The 17,224-nt window shown below is 36.8% G+C and overlaps 1 protein-coding gene and 1 long non-coding RNA gene across 2 annotated transcripts; both read left to right on the top strand.

Moving 5' to 3' along the window:
- The first annotated feature begins 905 nt into the window (after nucleotides 1-905).
- On the top strand, nucleotides 906-4,460 carry LOC130740060 (uncharacterized). The gene is made up of 3 exons (XR_009020039.1): nucleotides 906-1,363; nucleotides 1,630-1,716; nucleotides 1,786-4,460. It is a non-coding gene; the product is annotated as an uncharacterized LOC130740060 (long non-coding RNA).
- A 6,255-nt stretch (nucleotides 4,461-10,715) lies between these two features.
- On the top strand, nucleotides 10,716-14,993 carry LOC130740059 (protein DETOXIFICATION 27-like). The gene is made up of 8 exons (XM_057592555.1): nucleotides 10,716-11,149; nucleotides 11,237-11,778; nucleotides 11,866-11,952; nucleotides 12,245-12,301; nucleotides 13,848-14,086; nucleotides 14,197-14,315; nucleotides 14,434-14,523; nucleotides 14,634-14,993. The coding sequence occupies exons 1-8, from the start codon at nucleotides 10,868-10,870 to the stop codon at nucleotides 14,691-14,693; spliced, it is 1,476 nt and encodes a 491-aa protein (XP_057448538.1). The 5' UTR covers nucleotides 10,716-10,867; the 3' UTR covers nucleotides 14,694-14,993.
- Nucleotides 14,994-17,224: the final 2,231 nt, after the last annotated feature.

Raw genomic sequence — 17,224 nt, 5'->3', positions numbered from 1 at the left:
ATCAAGCACCGCCACCGCCACCTCCAACCCTCTCTCCCCACAGCAGAAACCACCGCTACCTCCAACTCTCGCTCAACCACAGTCATCACCATCACCATCACCGATTCCTCTCTCCTCCATGGAAGAACTTAAGGAAGCCATGAAAGGAACACCATGGCCTTTTCCCTCCATTTCTGATGAAACCACGAGTTCCATGAGGAAACTACCACCGCCATTTGATTCCTCGTCTCATCCGCAGAGAACCCCCTCAATAAATTTATGCTTCACCGCAAACGCCGCCGTCCTTCGTCGCGCGCCGCCACAGGTGGCGATTTCCGGCGATATCTCTGCCGTGCTCCAAACTGAAAAAATGAGAGTACTTTCTGGAAGCTCTCCACGTCCTCTTTTCGAATCCGAGACCAGATCAAGGATAGGAGGAATCTTTCTTCATTGCCTACGATCTGAAGCGTTGAAGGTGTTGGTGTCTTCTCTCGCTTTGATCTGGGTTTGGGGGTAGGAGTCAGGTGTGCGATCTGAAGTGTCGGAGTTGCGGTCTGGGTTTGGGTGGAAGAAGAAGAAGTGACTCTGATTTTTATTTTATCATTGAAGGAAGAAGAAGAGGCTCTGGTTTTTGTGTTTTGCCTGAGTTTTGTTGAATATAATGAAAAAGATGGTTAAAGATGATGAAGAAGTCTATAAATTTCTGGATTTTTTTAATTATTTTTTTTCAGAAACCGTTAAGTTTTGGATAGAATTGGACGGAAGGACTAACGTTGCAAACGGATGTAAACGTCAGGGATCATCCATGTAATTAAATTAGGTGAGAGGTCAAAATTACTTTTCTGGCAAACGTCAAGGGTCAAAGTTACAATTAAGCCAATGATACGAAAATAACCCAACCCAACGAAAATAAGCTCAAAGTTTGAGCGCACCATAGATGAAAAGAAGCCCTCACAACAATTAGACAAACCCCAAAGCACACACCACCACTCCACAAAAACCTCAACAGCCAAACTACCCAAAGCACACCCACTCCAACCTAAAGAAGACCTTCACACAATGATTTGAGAAGCAATATAAGAGAAGACTACAAAATATGAGCAATCATACTCCATGTTTAATCGCTTCTCCATCAGTAAGTCACTATGTACACATCATAAGGTCTCGACAACTCTACTGGTAGCACGTTCAACTCTGCACCAACTTCTTCCACTGGACCATACCCCTGAAGCTATCAGCCTGGCTATTCTTCTTTCCCATGATCATGATTTCTATTTCCAATTCATTGAATGTGTTTTCAGTTTTACCTAATGGAAATCTAAGCAAAGTGACAACAATTCATAACCGTTGCGTTCAAAATCTGCAATTCAACTAAAATATGGAGGTAATTAATTCATTATTGATTCAATAGATTGTTCGATTTTAGGTTTTATCAGTGATTCAATTCAATTGGTATGATTTTAGGTTTTTTCAGTGACTAACGATTCTCTTTGAGGAGTGAGAACTGTTACTTTGATCAATTTTCTCAGGAATGAATATGTTAAAGTGCCAAAATTCTTATGAGTTCTCTTTACCATTTTTGTAGAAAGCTAGCATGCTTAATTGGTATCCAAATTATGAGTCATTTAATTCAGCTATGTACTTTTCCAGTCATTAAGGAGGAAGCTGCAAAAGAAAAACACGTGATGAACCTTCTTCCAAACTAGGTACAATAATGCTGATTGTTTTCCCAAAGAGGTGAGCCACATCCCTCACATGTAATGTTGGTCTCTGTAGAGTATTTGTACTAATTGTTGCCCTTTTCAGCTAGCATGTGGACTCTGAAATGCTAAATGACATGCTTGTACATAGATTTCAAGTTTGGAACTAAAGATCATAGCATGTGGGAATTGCATAGCAGCTTTTTTCTATGGCTGTGAGATTCCTTGGCTTACTGGTCGAGTTGTCAGTGAAGCTGCTTCCATTGTTGTTGGACCACAGCTGCTCTCCTACACATGTTTATTGTTCTGGTATCTCTCTCTCTCTCTCTCTCAATATTATTATAAATTGTTGTATGTGGAGTTAATTTTATGCAACAATGTAAAGTTGTAGCTGATAATTAGCAACATTTAGTATGTTGCCTATGTATAATTGTGTTAGTTTAGAACTGTTGTCGTAGGACTTCTATGCAACACTTATAACTTGAAATAAAAAATGGGTAACACTATTGCACTAGGCTAAAAAAATAACTGTTGCGTATTCCTCATAGTATAGGTTAGAGTTTCAGACATGTTTCCTGTTGGAAATAACACGGAGTCGGGTTTATACTACGAAGGTCGAGCTCCATCTGCCCAATGTGATTAAACCGAGCCTTGCTTCTCGATGCTGATGAACGTTACGTGTAGTACCTCGGTTAAGAGGAATTTTCGGTGATATTGCGCCTTTGTTTCGGTATCGGCCAGAAACACTGGTTGATCTTGCGTGCCAGCAGTTGGTAAAGAAAATGATGGCCTGGTGGCCGAGATTGTACCCTGTCTTGGCAAGCGAAGACTAACCAAAAGCGTAAAATACAGCCAAATACTGGAGGTAAATAATGACAAGCGGTTAAGAAGTGCTCAAGTTCAGAGAATGCTCTGAAAAACTGGAAAAGAGATGCAGACTACCTAGTTCAACTATGAATGTAGAAAAATATAGTAAGCATGCTGAAACTCATGGTTACTTTTTCAAAAGTAAAACAGTAACTGAACTTAAACTATAATGCGATGAAAATAAATCCACCAAGTTGGGAAACAAAACACTACATGAATGCCAATTAAATGAATAAAAGTGATTATTTTAGAACACTTATGCAGAAAATAAACACAACAGAATGCTGAACTTGGAAATGCCGAAGGATGCTGGAAATCTAGACAATGAACATGTAATTCATATTAACAAATATCAACAACACAGCGAAATTAAGGAACAATAATATGTTGAAAGCGAAAGATTTAAGCATGCAAGATTGTGTCTTTACTCTTTAGCAATGATCAAGCAATTAGAGTAATTTGAAGAAGGTGCAAGTAGTAAAGAACTTGAATTGAAATTGCAAATTTGAAAATAGCAACAAGATTGGAATAAAGTGGCTGGAGTTTACTGGAAACTCAACCACTCTTGAATCCAGTAGGAACTGAGGCGTTAGTTTAGATGTTCAACCCTTTCTAAGTCTTCCTAAGTCCTATTTATAGTTGAAATTCAAAGAACTTAAGTCCTAAGTCCCTTTTCTCCAAACTTTCGATCCCCAAATGTTATTTCTACAGTGCAACCTGTCTTTTTAGGGCTTTCCCACTGAAACCAACCTCCACCTATCTCTTGTTGTTGAAGCGAGTCTGAGCGGCCAAGGGATTGCCTTGGAAAGAGATTGGCACATTTGATCTGATCTAGTTAAGCCGGAAAAAAGTTCACTCCAATCCAGCTCTAATAGGAGCTTCAATATTTTTTTGGAGTGAATCGACAAGCACCTTCCATTTCCCATCGGCATAATGGGGCCGACACTTTTTGAAGTGTTGACCATTACAGGCCTTCCGCCATTCGGTGAAATTATAACGTTGTTAACTGAACCGACGTGCACTCTCAAATCAACGACTGTTACCTCTTGCGGTCCCTTTGTCACCATATATTCCAAGGTCACTGACACCGTTACCGACACAAAACACAGATTTTTAACTTACTGGTTGTTTGCCCATGTAATTTGCCCTATGTTTTCGGGGGTTAGCAAGGCCTACGTCAAACTTGCGTGTGCAAGAAACTTGCTTTGGGCCAATTCCTTCTTGCTTCTCTATATTCTGCCATTAAGGATATTGTACAAGGCATCTGATACAACATTCGGGTTAGAAATCTAGTGGGGCCTATTTGGCTCCTTCAGCTTTGGCTAACGACCATCCTAAGTGGTCGCTTCGATCTTGAGTCTGTTCCTTGGTAACCGAAAATAGCTGCCTTTCGGCTCGACCCGTTGACACCCCTAAGGCCAATCTAATGAAGCCTTTCACTTTTATTTCAACATCTTTTGGAACCTATCCGCCCAGACAAACATTGTTGACCTTTTCGATCAGCCGCCCTTCTTGGTTCTTGAAAGAAAAGATTTCGACGATTTCGATGTTGAAAAATGAGTTGTCGTATTGTGCCCTCAACAACTTTTGACTAGATTGCCGAGATTTAAGGATCTCAATGTAGTGAATTATCGGCCAAACTATGTCAGTTATCAACTCGGTTTCAGTGAGGCCCTGCCTTTTTCTTTGACCACTCAATTTGATAAGTTCTATCGACATTCCAACCCGTTGACCTTTGCAGAGATCTCGTTACTCTTGGAAAACAATTGACGCTTTTCGGCTCATTTTAAGTGGGGAGATTATGCACTGGTTAATTTGGTGATAAATACTTTTACCGACTAGCGGCGAAGATACTTTTGCCAATAAATTTTGTGGCTATAGCCTTCCATAACCACCAATAATTATTTTAAATACTTTGCAGATTGTGGCAGTTAGAAACCCCCACTTACATATATTGGATATGTCACCCAGAAGGTATGTACAAGAAACATTACTTTTTTTTATAAGCCAATTACTTTATTAAAGTGAAGTACAAGGGCAAAATTTGATAACGGTTTTTTCCTTGTTAGTACTGCTTTGAAACTAAACCCTTATGATTCAATCATAGCAAAGCAGATACGAGTTTATCGTCCTCAGGGATTGTGTGAACATTGGTTCCACGAGCTAAATATTGATTTGAGCAGATGAAAATATGTTTGATAAAATTGTTTTTGTTGTTTTTGAATATAAATGAAAGCAGTAAAAGAAAGTGTACAGAGGTAACAAAGAAGAACACATATTCAGATTGCATTTTAACCTAATCCTCTAATTGTTTCCACTCAATCACTTCTGTAAAGGTACATTTCACTTATGATGCCGAGAGTTATCCACCTAACTATCCCTAGTCTAGGTGAATCTATCAGTCGGAATTCCTAGACGTAATCTCTTACCATCTAGAAAACCCAAAAAGAACACTAAAGCTCAAATTCTCTCTCAAAGACATTTCCAATGACCGATTCATCCTAAGACAAGGTACCCTAGGTTTGCGAATCTCCGTTGTTACTCTGGAAACTCCTGTTAGAACTCAGAACCACACATGTCACGTGGAAGTCCACTATTGTTCCTACCCAAGATATTCTAACCTTAAGACAACTAGTTCATTGAGTGGTTTCTCTCTTAAACCGGACCCGCAATTATCTCCCGATCTCATGCTAGTCCTTGGAAATCTAACGCAAATCAATCGATACTTGAAGCGAAAAAAGTAAAACTTTAACACAGTGTTGTGACCTAAGACATAGGCGCTCTACTTTCATTTATCTAAGCATTCACCAACTCATATCAACCTCTCGATCTATTTACAAATTAGTGAAGCTCATTTGACTATCAATTGATTGGTTAGAAGCATGAAACATAGAAAGAAACACCATACATGAAATATTATCATTTACATTCATGAGAAGAGCTTACAACAATCAAAGCATCAAGTTATAACATCCTAAATACAAAAATAGAAACAAAAAGTACAAGGGATAAGGAAGAAGAGATGAAACCCAGAAGAACGGCGAAGCACCCACGACGATAGAAGCTTTCCCAAGCTTTCCATTGCCTCCAAGAGGTTGTCACGGTCCTTCGGCGGTTGCCGCCACGCTCCGGAGCTTCAATCTGTCAATCCTAGACCCAGGACCCTTCCCCCATGAAACCCAGCCTCCTCTGAATGTTTTAGGGAGGAAAAATGGTGAAGAATGGAAGAGATACTGAAAATTTCGTGGTCTGGCCTTTTATAGAGTTTCTGGCCGACCTTAGTTGGCTCAAGCCAAGCTAAGTTGACTCGAGCGAACCTTTCTTCATGCTGAAGTAGTTAAGACCGCCTTCAGTCCGCTCAAGCTAACTCAAGTTGGCTCAAGCGAACTATGCTGAAAATCTAGTGTAAAGTGGTGGCTTCAGCTCTGTTTCCAGTCCGCTCAAGCTAAATTTGAGCCAACTTTCCTCACTTTATTTTCTTGCTCAAGATTCAAAGTGATCATCTTACTCTTACATCAAAATTAAGACATTAAATATTAAAAGCATAATATTTACATTATTTTTATGCTAAAACTAAATATTTTCTAAGCAAGCTACTTTGGGGATAAAATGATCAACAATGCAAGCATACTGGTCAAATAAGTGCCTATAATGATAATGAAAAACACGTAAAAATTGCACTTATCAGGTACTTCAACCCAATCCAAAGAGAAAGAAAGACAAATAATAAAACAATTACAATATTACAATACAAGATAACATAAGCTAAAAAGAAAAAGAGCCCCCCAAAAGTTGCTCCTTGGAAGCTAGACTCTATAAATAATGTCTCATTAAAACCTTACTAGGAAAACCTCCTTAGAAAAAGTCTAGTGAAAGAAAGAGTACAAAATTTACAAAGCTCAAACAAAGCCACCAAGAGCCATTATATTCCCCTGCCCACTATTCCAATCATGCCAACGGACCCACCAATTCCTACAAGAATTCAGCAGCAATAAACTCCAACTTGAGACCCAATTAACCAGCACACAAAATGTCCCTGCAGCCGCAAACTTACAGAAAGCCATATCAGCTAACTCAGGAAAAAGGAAACAGCTCAATAGGATTCCACACATCCTCTTCCAAAGCCAAGCACGTCTCAGCTACAGATGCTGCTAATGCAAGCTCTTGGATTCGTGACCCACTCAAATAATGATGAAGAGAAATAATGGTTACTAGCCTTAATCCACAGCCAAACTTTGTATTGTATAAAGTTCACTACCTTTACTATTTCCACCTCATCACCCTTAAAAATTACATTATTACGTAGGGACCAAATTGCTCCCACCACTGCAATCCAAATAAGAGCCAATGCCAAATCATGCTGTAAAAAATGGGTCACAATACTGTTTGGCAATACAACGCTGCACCCCCACCACCAGCAGGACGGATTTAGAGATTTAATGTTGTGGGCCAATTTTATTTTTGTCAAAGGCTTAATACATCAGAAGGCCCCTGAAATTGTAAAGGGAACCAATTCCAGGGCCTGTAAAATTTTCGCATCAAATTGGGTCCTTAAGAATTTTTTTTTTAATTCAATTAAGGACAAAGTGTGTCAACCGCTGATGTGGCTCGATTTTTAGTCCGTCACATTATCCACGTGGCTTTTATAATTTTTTTAAATGACAACTTATGCCACATGTTTTAATTTTTTAAAATCTTTAATTATTTTTTATTCCAACTCATTTCAATTATAAAAAACTAACCTATCTTTAAAAAAATAAAATCCTAACCTAATCTTCTCTGGAATTATCGATGAAGAAGGAAGAGGGAAGAAGAAAAGGAAGAAGAGAAGGAAGAAGACCATGAAGCCGCCCTTGCCTACGATGGCGTCGCTCCCTCCCTCCGTGGCCTTTGCCTCGACCTTAACGCCCCCTCCTCCGATCTCCACCACCATCGCTGGCCTCTGCTCGACCTCAACGCCCCCTCCCCTGATCTCCACCATTACCGCTGGCCTCTGCTCGACCTCAATGCCCCCTACTCCGATCTCCACCACTACCGCTGGCCTCTGCTCGACCTCAATGGCCTCTCCTCCTATCAAGGTCAGATTCCATTTCAATTTCTTCTTCATAACTTGTTTCTCAATTTCCCCCCAATTTTTGATTTTGGGTTTACATGGTTATGTCTCATTGGTTTGATTCTGGGTTTGGTGGGTTTTGCAGATGGGGTTTTATGAAAATTCTGCTGGTTTGATTATGGGTTTGGTGGTTTGATTCTGGGTTTCATGGTTTGATTCTGGGTTTAGTGGTTCTCCAATCCAAGAGTATATTTGATTTTGGTTTGATTGTGGGTTTAATGGGCAAAAAAAAAAAGAAGTTTTCCTTCACAGTATACGAATGGATTTCCAATCCAAGAGTATGCTTGGCCAGCCTATGAAGCTTTCATCTGCATGTTCTATGCGTGTTTCTAGTTCTCAGTGGAAAGGTGGGCATCTTTTCTACTATTAATTGCTGCTGGAAATCTTGTTGATTGTATTGAAGGCAACTCAAGGAATTTTGCTGTATGCGTGGAAAAGCTAGGGAGTTTAGTTAGTCAGATTGGAGGTAGTTTGGGGGTTCTGAAATTCAATAGCCTTGGGGGTTCAATTTGGGGGTGAAAATGTTTAAATTAGGGATTGGTTATAGGGATTATTAGATTAGATTAGGTTATTTATTAAGTTTTTAATTTTTTTTTCTAATTATTTAATTGAGTTGGAATTAAAAATAATTTATTATTATTTTTTTAATTAAAAAATAATAATAAAAGCCACGTGGAATTGATGACTGGGATAAAATTGAAAGCTGGCACACTTTGGCCTTAATTGAATTAAAAAAAAAATTCTAGGGACCCAATTTGATGCAAAAATTTTCTAGGTCCTGGATTTGATTCCCTTTACAATTACAGGGGCCTTCTGATGTATTAAGCCTTTGTCAAAACATAAAAATTTGTAAATACGACTAGAGAATGCAATACCAAAATGAGTCTCTTGAAGATTCATGTGAGTACTACTCTCTTTATTTGTAGTCTGAACGCTACATGACAAGAATAATATAGTTTTTTAGCAAAACACTTTTTTCTTAATAAAAATGGTTGAACAAAGAGAAATTAATAAAAGAATAACATTATTAATATAGACGGAGAGGAAACAATAAATAAATGAAGTAACAAATAGTAATGAAACTAAAAAATGGGTCACAATACTGTTTGGCAATACAACGCTGCACCCCCACCACCAGCAGGACGGATTTAGAGATTTAATGTTGTGGGGCAATTTTTTTTTGTCAAAACATAAAAATTTGTAAATACGACTAGAGAATGCAATACCAAAATGAGTCTCTTGAAGATTCATGTGAGTACTACTCTCTTTATTTATAGTCTGAACGCTACATGACAAGAATAATATAGTTTTTTAGCAAAACACTTTTTTCTTAATAAAAATGGTTGAACAAAGAGAAATTAATAAAAGAATAACATTATTAATATAGACGAAGAGGAAACAAGAAATAAATGAAGTAACAAATAGTAATGAAATGTGAGTATAGCAGAATCAAACTATTCACATTTTTTAACAATAAATATGCATGTGAATGAAATTTTATATACGAGTTATGATATATACACACCTCTCCACTTCTTTTCCACCTCCATTCTATTTATTTCTCTCTTCTTTATCAATCAAATCACATATCACTTCTTTACTTTCTCTCTCATTTCTTCTTATCTCTCTCTTCTTCCACCTCTCCACACCTCAAAAGTGAGGTGTGAAGATATAATTATCCTTTATATACATACATTTGAACTTGATTGAATTATATATAATAATTATAAATCAGTTATGAATAATGAGTCTCAGTCCATAGAGTTATTCATGGTGACTAATTACTCCCCCGTTCCTATTTAACTGTTCACCTCGAAAAAAAAAATTTATTCATATTTATCTGTCAACTTAACATTTCAAGAGAGCATTAAATGATGTTTTTACATATAATGTCATTAACAGAATAATAAACAGGAGAGATAACACACATTTTAAAGGGTAAATTAGGAAAATAATCCTCACTTTTTTCTAAAAATCAAGAAAATTAATTACACCCTTAATATGTGTGTCCTCACCCAAAGTTGACAGTTAAATAGGAACGGAGGGAGTAATTTACTAAGTCAAAAACATGGTAAGTCAAATGAACTGTGGGTGGGGGCACTTATAAAAATGTACAAGTATGTGGGGGCATTTGTATTTTAGTGAGGGTAATATAACTCTTATTATCATAAATCTATAGTATTACTAGTGCATTTTATGAAAATTCAGTGGGGGCATTTGACCCCATGATGCACAACATACATCGGTCCCTGCCCACCAGCCATAAATTCTCAACCAGATTCTCATCAAAACATTCTCATCAAAACAGGACAAGTAGTAAACATTACTGTTCTTTCTTTCCTAATGTTATGACCCACTTGAATTTCGTGATTTATTGATTCTTTGAGCATCTTTAATGGGAGTATGTAATGTCAAATACATACTACCATCAATATCTATTACCATTGGAGTATATTTTAATTCTAACATGACTAGTGAGGGTATGTGAGAGTAGATACTCAATTTAGTCATGAAAAGTGTATTTACATTTATTATTGCTTAATGTAAAAGGTTTAAATAAAACTTGTAATTAATAAAATAATTTTTTATATAAACTTTTAAGAGTTGTTGGGTTGGAGTAAAAATTAATAAAATGATGTAGATGATGTGACATTATTGGGAGTTGTAAAAAGTAAAATGTAAATATTTTAGTGAATATCATGGTTAAAGATGCTCTTAGAAATACATGACTTGTTCATGTTCGTCATTGCTTTATACTATACAACTTTGATACATACACACTTACTTTTTCTTTTATATCAATTCGACAGTTTCACTTATTTCTTCCTATCATTTTTTATTTTTACATCACATCACAGATTATATCTCACATTTCACTCTCTTTTCTCTCCTTCCTAGTTCTTACTCTTGGTGTAAGTGTACATAAGTGTGAGATACCATTATTGTAACTGCTATCAATTTGAAATATTTATAAAAAATGATGTTAAATATAAAGTGACAATCAACACCAAAAAAAATACGCAAGTGTCAGTTTTAAATATCAGATGCAGACAAACCAAATCCGTATAAAAACCTCCAACGTTGCACATATTATCATCACGGCATTACCTCTCTTCCTTGTTTTATTCTGTTCCTTCCCTTCTTCTCTGTTGAGTTTTTGAACCCAAATAAACTCTAGCCACAACTGGCATAGCTAGGCTACTCAAAGATGCCTAGCAAGGAGGTTTCACCATTAGGAGAAATAAAAGCTCCTTTGTTGGAAGTTCACCCTTTACCAGATGCAGCAGAACAAGAACAAGACCTCAAAAGAAAGATTTGGGTTGAATCCAAGAAGCTATGGCACATAGCAGGCCCTGCAATCTTTAGCCGTATAGCATCGTATTCCATGTTAGTGATCACCCAAGCCTTTGCAGGCCACCTAGGTGACCTTGAACTCGCAGCTATCTCCATCGCCAATAATGTTGTCGTCGGCTTCGACTTTGGCCTCTTGGTACAAATTAAATACTTTTTATTCTACTATGCAGTTTCTAATAATTAATTTTTCTTAACTATTGTTTTTAATCTGTTTCATTTCTAGTTGGGCATGGCAAGTGCGTTGGAAACACTATGCGGGCAAGCTTATGGGGCCAAAAAGTACTACATGTTAGGCGTGTACATGCAGCGTTCTTGGATTGTTCTTTTCATTTGTTGCATCTTCCTTTTGCCTATCTACCTGTTTGCCTCGCCGGTTTTGAAGTTGTTGGGGCAGCCTGATGATCTGGCAGAGCTTTCCGGTGTGGCATCAATGTGGATGATACCGCTGCACTTCTCCTTCGCGTTCCAGTTTCCTCTCCAGAGGTTCTTGCAGAGCCAGCTTAAAACCGCTGCAATTGCCTGGGCATCTCTAGTGGCGCTTTTGGTGCACGTGTTTATCAGTTGGTTATTTGTTTTCAAGCTTCAGTTTGGTTTGATTGGCATTGCTGCTACCATTAACTTCTCTTGGTGGATCCTCACGTTGGGCCTTTTGGGTTACACTGTTTGTGGCGGTTGCCCTCACACGTGGCCTGGTTTGTCCATGGAAGCTTTTTCTGGTCTTTGGGAGTTTGTTAAACTTTCTGCTGCTTCTGGAGTCATGCTCTGGTACTTCCTTTCAAAATTATGCTATGTTTATGTATGTTCTGGTTTCTCAACATTCTTGACGGCTTTTTTTTTTTCTTTGAATTTCAGTGTGGAGAATTGGTATTATAGAGTTCTGATATTGATGACTGGAAATCTTAAGAATGCTGAGATTGCCGTGGATGCTCTGTCCATATGGTATGAATTGATCTGTTCAGTTCTTGTGTATGAACCTACTAGAAAAGAGATTAAAATGAAAAATAAAACTTCAGAGTGCAGAAAGAAAGTAATTATTTTACAATTTAATGATTAAATTATATGAATTGTATTTTTATTCTTGAATGGAAAATGATGTATTCTCACTGGATACACACCCGGGAGAGAAACTGCAGGACTGCACAATTTGGATTTTACTTTCTTATTCCAATTCAAAGTTGTCGCTATTATATTCTGGCTAGCTGATAATCCATGCTGTGTTTTTTATTGGCAGCATGTCAATAAATGGCTTGGAAATGATGATTCCTCTGGCGTTTTTTGCTGCAACAGGGTAAGATATCTTGGTTTTAGTCTGCTATATTCCCTGCTATACCAATTTTCTTTCTTTATTTGTTATTTTCAGTACTCGCCTTGCCTTTTAGTATTTTGCTTACTCTTATCGAGTTTTCTGCAAGTCTAAAATAGAGGGCAATAGTCAATAACCGATTGGGAGGCAAGGAGGTCTGATCGATCGCCCATCCAAACACATGGCTGAGATTATAACAGGAAAATGTTGTGGGTGTCCTAAATTAAAATAAAGTGAGAAATTTTGATGATTAGTAACGTACCAATAAATTTCTGACGAAATTTTTTCCACAAGATTAATACCAGTGGTGATTGGAACTTTTGGACATTATGAAACGGTCCAAATAGAGAGTACAAATTAACATACGTCTGTCCTGACATCTGCATAAACAACATTCACCATAAAATCTCTGTCAATAATTAATTAAGAAGAAAAATATTAAAGCAGCCACAGAAAACATTGGTGGCGCCTAGTCTTCAAACCAAAGTTTTCCATTATTAAAGTTGGCAGTTGTTCTCTTTTCTTTGTTTGTCGTTGAGCTTTAACTATGAATTGTTCTCTCTCAATTTAGAACTCTCTAGATTGGTAGTGAAGAGTAATATTTAAAGAGTAATGTACGTGCCCTTTGATTACGCAATCAGACAAAGATTCCTGGCGCGAGTTTGTTTGTCTTCTCCTGTTTAAGAATTTTGTATGATAAGTATTTTGACACGATTCTAGTTGAGACAGTGACAAATTTTGGATGTTACGGCGTCTTGATTGCTCAATCCTGAGGCTGTGACAACTGCCAACCCAATTGGTGCAGTTTCACATGTTCATTGAATCTAAGATTATCACTCGGGAAGACTAGAAAATATTTTTGGTCAGCAAATTGCCTACTTGTTACTTGTTAGCTACGTCTATGTTTTAGTAATGCCAATAAAAATTCAGAAAAAAATCTCACAGCACTTTCTCACCCACTTTTAGTTTTAGGTGTATGGAGGAGATCAAAATTAAAGAAAGGCATGTTGAAAAATTAGAATAAAATAAACAAATGTATTGGTTTTCATATTTCCATAGAGGGATTAACTAAATGACCCATGTGAAAGTTTGGGTTAAATAACCCATCATCCAATCACATTGGAGATAGGTGAGTTGGAATTTCTATATTTTATTTATTAATTTATTTTCAACCCATTTATCTCTAATGTGATTGGATTCCATAGATAGAGCCAAAACCTTAAAGAAGAAAAGGAGAGTGTTTTTCCCCTAGTTATACATCAGATGATCATTAATTAATTATTTATAGAAAGATTTTCTTCAACATAAAACTATAATTGGACAGTACTAGGGATGTTCCCTACTGTATATAACACGTTTAGTTTAGCACTTTTGAATCACCTCTGTTTACAATTTGCGATTCTTAGCTTTTGATGTGTGTTGGATTCTATGCAACTTGTGAAATTAAATATTCACTCAGCTCATCGCAGCTTAAAATTTATTAAAATACAAATAGTTTTAGTTACATGTGAAGTTACTTTGCAATCTGTAGAGTGAGGGTTGCAAACGAGCTGGGAGCTGGGAATGGTAAAGGAGCCAAGTTTGCTACTAAAGTATCTGTGGTCACTTCTTCAATAATAGGACTCTTCTTTTGGATGTTGATTTTGATATTTCACGATAAAATCGGCTACATATTCTCTACAAGCAAACCCGTCCTTGATGAAGTAAACAATCTTTCTCTTCTGTTAGCCTTCACAATACTACTTAACAGTATTCAGCCAGTTCTCTCAGGTGATTAACACCTTACCCTTACTTAGCATTTCAGCTTTCAAAATTTTTTAACTGAAATCAATTACATGCTGTATATTAATTATCTGGTCCTCATTGGATAATTTGAACAGGAGTGGCTGTGGGATCAGGGTGGCAATCATATGTTGCATACATAAATTTGGGTTGCTACTATCTTGTTGGGGTGCCTCTTGGATTTATAATGGGCTGGGTATTCAATCAAGGAGTTATGGTGAGTTTTCTCTGTTTCTAAATATTTGTTCATTTATTTCACTATCATATGAAATTCATATGCATGAAGTATATTTCTCATGACACTAACAAGTGAAATTGAACATTTAATTATTCAGGGAATTTGGGCGGGGATGATTTTTGGTGGAACAGCACTTCAGACATTGATATTAGGCGTGATTACCATTCGATGCGATTGGGATGGAGAGGTGACTAGCTAGCTTTCAATTTTAATTTTCTTTTGTTATTGGCTCTGTCTCACTTTGGAATAATCTAATCTTATATTTGATGTTACCCTTTGTGGTGGTTCACATTGCAGGCAGAGAAAGCAAAATTGCATTTGACAAAGTGGTCAGATTCAAAACGAGAACTGAACTAGTGCTTCTTTAGAGAGGGACCGGTCTTCGTAGCCTAAATGCCAAAGGAATTAATTGGCATAATTATATCATGACATTAGAAATAGTTATTTCTTTGCTATTATAATTTTTTTTGAACGTTCTTTGCCATTATAATTGGTCACAGAAGCAGTCGTTACCATTTAAGTTTATAGTTCTTCAAAGTTCAAACAGTAAGCGTAACCTTATTTTCATATTTTAAATTTAAAAGGACCGTGCGTGTAAATACTAAAAATATGTGTGTAAAAAACAATTCTTTTTGTGGATGGACATAATTTTATTTACATCCTTGCTATTACTGAGCTGCAATATTGCAAGAAATGCAGACTCAAGTGTGGAAAACATAACACTAATTTATGGAACTGTTTACTATTTTTGTATTGTGGCAACTGGTTTCTGAAACCTTGTAGAACTTACAACGCCTTCTGAAATAGGTAAGAAAATGTTAGTTTGACTAGGGGTACTTTTAAATTTTACAAAATGTTAGGTGGTGTGGTTAGTATTTAGGGCGTGCAAATAGCAATATAATGTAGATAGTTAGCCACGTAATAGAAGGCCCGAGACATTGGAGCCCAATCATCCACTGGATTTCCTACTCCCCTCTTTATTGGGCTCACTATAGTAAAATATAATGGACTGGAATAATATTATTTTTTGGGCCCCAAAAGGCATGACTTTATTTAGAGCTGTTTAATTGCTTGCATGCTTTTGACCAAAAAAAATTGCTTAAAAGCTTAATGATGCTTCAGCTTTTGCTAGGCATTTTTTGTTATTTTCTTTGGAAGTGTCTTGGAAGTTATATACTTGTAGTAGTGACAACAAATCTAGTGTAGATTTGTTTCGTTTGCAGCTCCCACGTGCTATTGTTGTTCTCAGAATCTCAGTGTGTCTTGTTGGCATGTTGGCTAGTATGGGATCTATCTTGGGCCCATTTGTTGGCTCTTGTTTTGTTCACCTTTAATCTTTGGACCCCAAAACAAAAAAACTTTAATCTTTGGACCCAAAAAAGATGGCATATAGGCTGTGGAATGATTCTAATTCTTCAGTCAACCAAACCCAAAATTTGAACTTTTGTTTTTAGTACAATCTATTTCTTCTCTTGGTGCATTATTGATTTGTTATGATGGTAAAACACCAAGTTATTACAAGCCACGTACCTTGGCATGCGTGACCCGAGAATTTTTCCCTGAAACATAGAGACAGAGTCACTGAAGAAAATAATATAAGGTGCCTTACAATGGGAAACAATAAGCTACATCGACATCACACATGCCATTTATTTTCCAAAAAGTTGAAGGTAGCACTACCTTAATTGCATGGGTTATGGCCCAGTTTGGAAGAGTTTATTGGAGCTTATCTGACAGCATAAGCTCTTATGCCAGTGTTTGGGAGAGCTTATGCAAACAGCTTATGACCTGCCATAAGCTATTTTCAGCTTATTTTCATAAGCTACTCAGGATAGCTTATGAAAAACAGCTTATGCTTATATACAACTTATTTTTAATTTATTTCAATAATTTTTCAAAAATAGCTTATGAATAAGCGCTTATGACCGCTTATGTCATAAGCGCTTATGATCATAAGTGCTTAATTAAGCTGTTTTTCCAAACGGGGCCTATATCTATCTACAAGAAGCTAGGTTACAACCAGATTTCCAAAGCGATTACATTAGTTGATGATGAAATCAATTTCTCCTTTAATTTGGCTGCCCAGACAAACTTTCCGCTAATCAAATTGAAAAACGTGTGAATTTCAAGCCCACCAAACGGTATGTTCTAATTTATATGATGGGTGCTGAGGTATACATAGCTTTTCATGCCAAACAACAGTATCTTTTTTTTAATATCGAGAAAAAGAACATGATAATCGATTGGATTAGTTATCTAATCATACGATCAAGGACATAACAAATCTTCATATCACCTTTTGTGAGTCAATAATGTGGTAAAGCTGAGACATATTTTGTCATGTCCCATTCAGTCACGGTGCCCAACTTGCGTTGCACGCGAATCTTTGACAAAAGGGCAATATCGAAGGTGGTGGGTGACTAATTGGGAACCAAATTTTACATATATTCCTCATCATGTTACTGACTACAATTAATTGAGAGATTATTAGTTAGTTACACATATTATCATGAGATTGGGGTACCTAATGAAGAGGGCATGCATTCTTTTGTTTTATTGGTGTAAATTGTAAAATTATATGTTTTAGTTTTTGCTTTGTATGACCCCTTTTCCCTTTTTGCCTAATAAAACCCAAACACCACGCGATTAAAATATTACGATAGGCTATTTGCTTTCATCAACCTCTATATATATATGGTGCAAATCAACTGGATCATAAATGCATTACAGCATATAAAGTGGCCAGCAGAATTTTTTTTGACACATTCCAGTTCAATATTGCTATTACGAAGAGAAGCACAATGTTATGACTTATTAAAATTTTGTTATTTTATGCCAAACGTTAGGTGGTAAGGTAGGGAACCACACCACTTTATCGACTTAACTAC

This window comes from Lotus japonicus, chromosome 2 (assembly GCF_012489685.1).
Source record: "Lotus japonicus ecotype B-129 chromosome 2, LjGifu_v1.2".
NCBI classification, from domain to species: domain Eukaryota; kingdom Viridiplantae; phylum Streptophyta; class Magnoliopsida; order Fabales; family Fabaceae; genus Lotus; species Lotus japonicus.
The sequence above is the reverse complement of the archived record's forward strand: the minus strand, read 5'-3'. Positions and strand labels throughout refer to the sequence as shown.

Coding starts and splice junctions, on each gene's coding strand:
- LOC130740059 (XM_057592555.1), top strand. CDS start 10,868: ATGCCTAGCAAGGAGGTTTCACCATTAGGAGAAATAAAAGCTCCTTTG. Junction 11,953..12,244: donor GTGGATGCTCTGTCCATATG/GTATGAATTGAT, acceptor TTTTATTGGCAG/CATGTCAATAAATGGCTTGG. Junction 12,302..13,847: donor GCGTTTTTTGCTGCAACAGG/GTAAGATATCTT, acceptor TGCAATCTGTAG/AGTGAGGGTTGCAAACGAGC.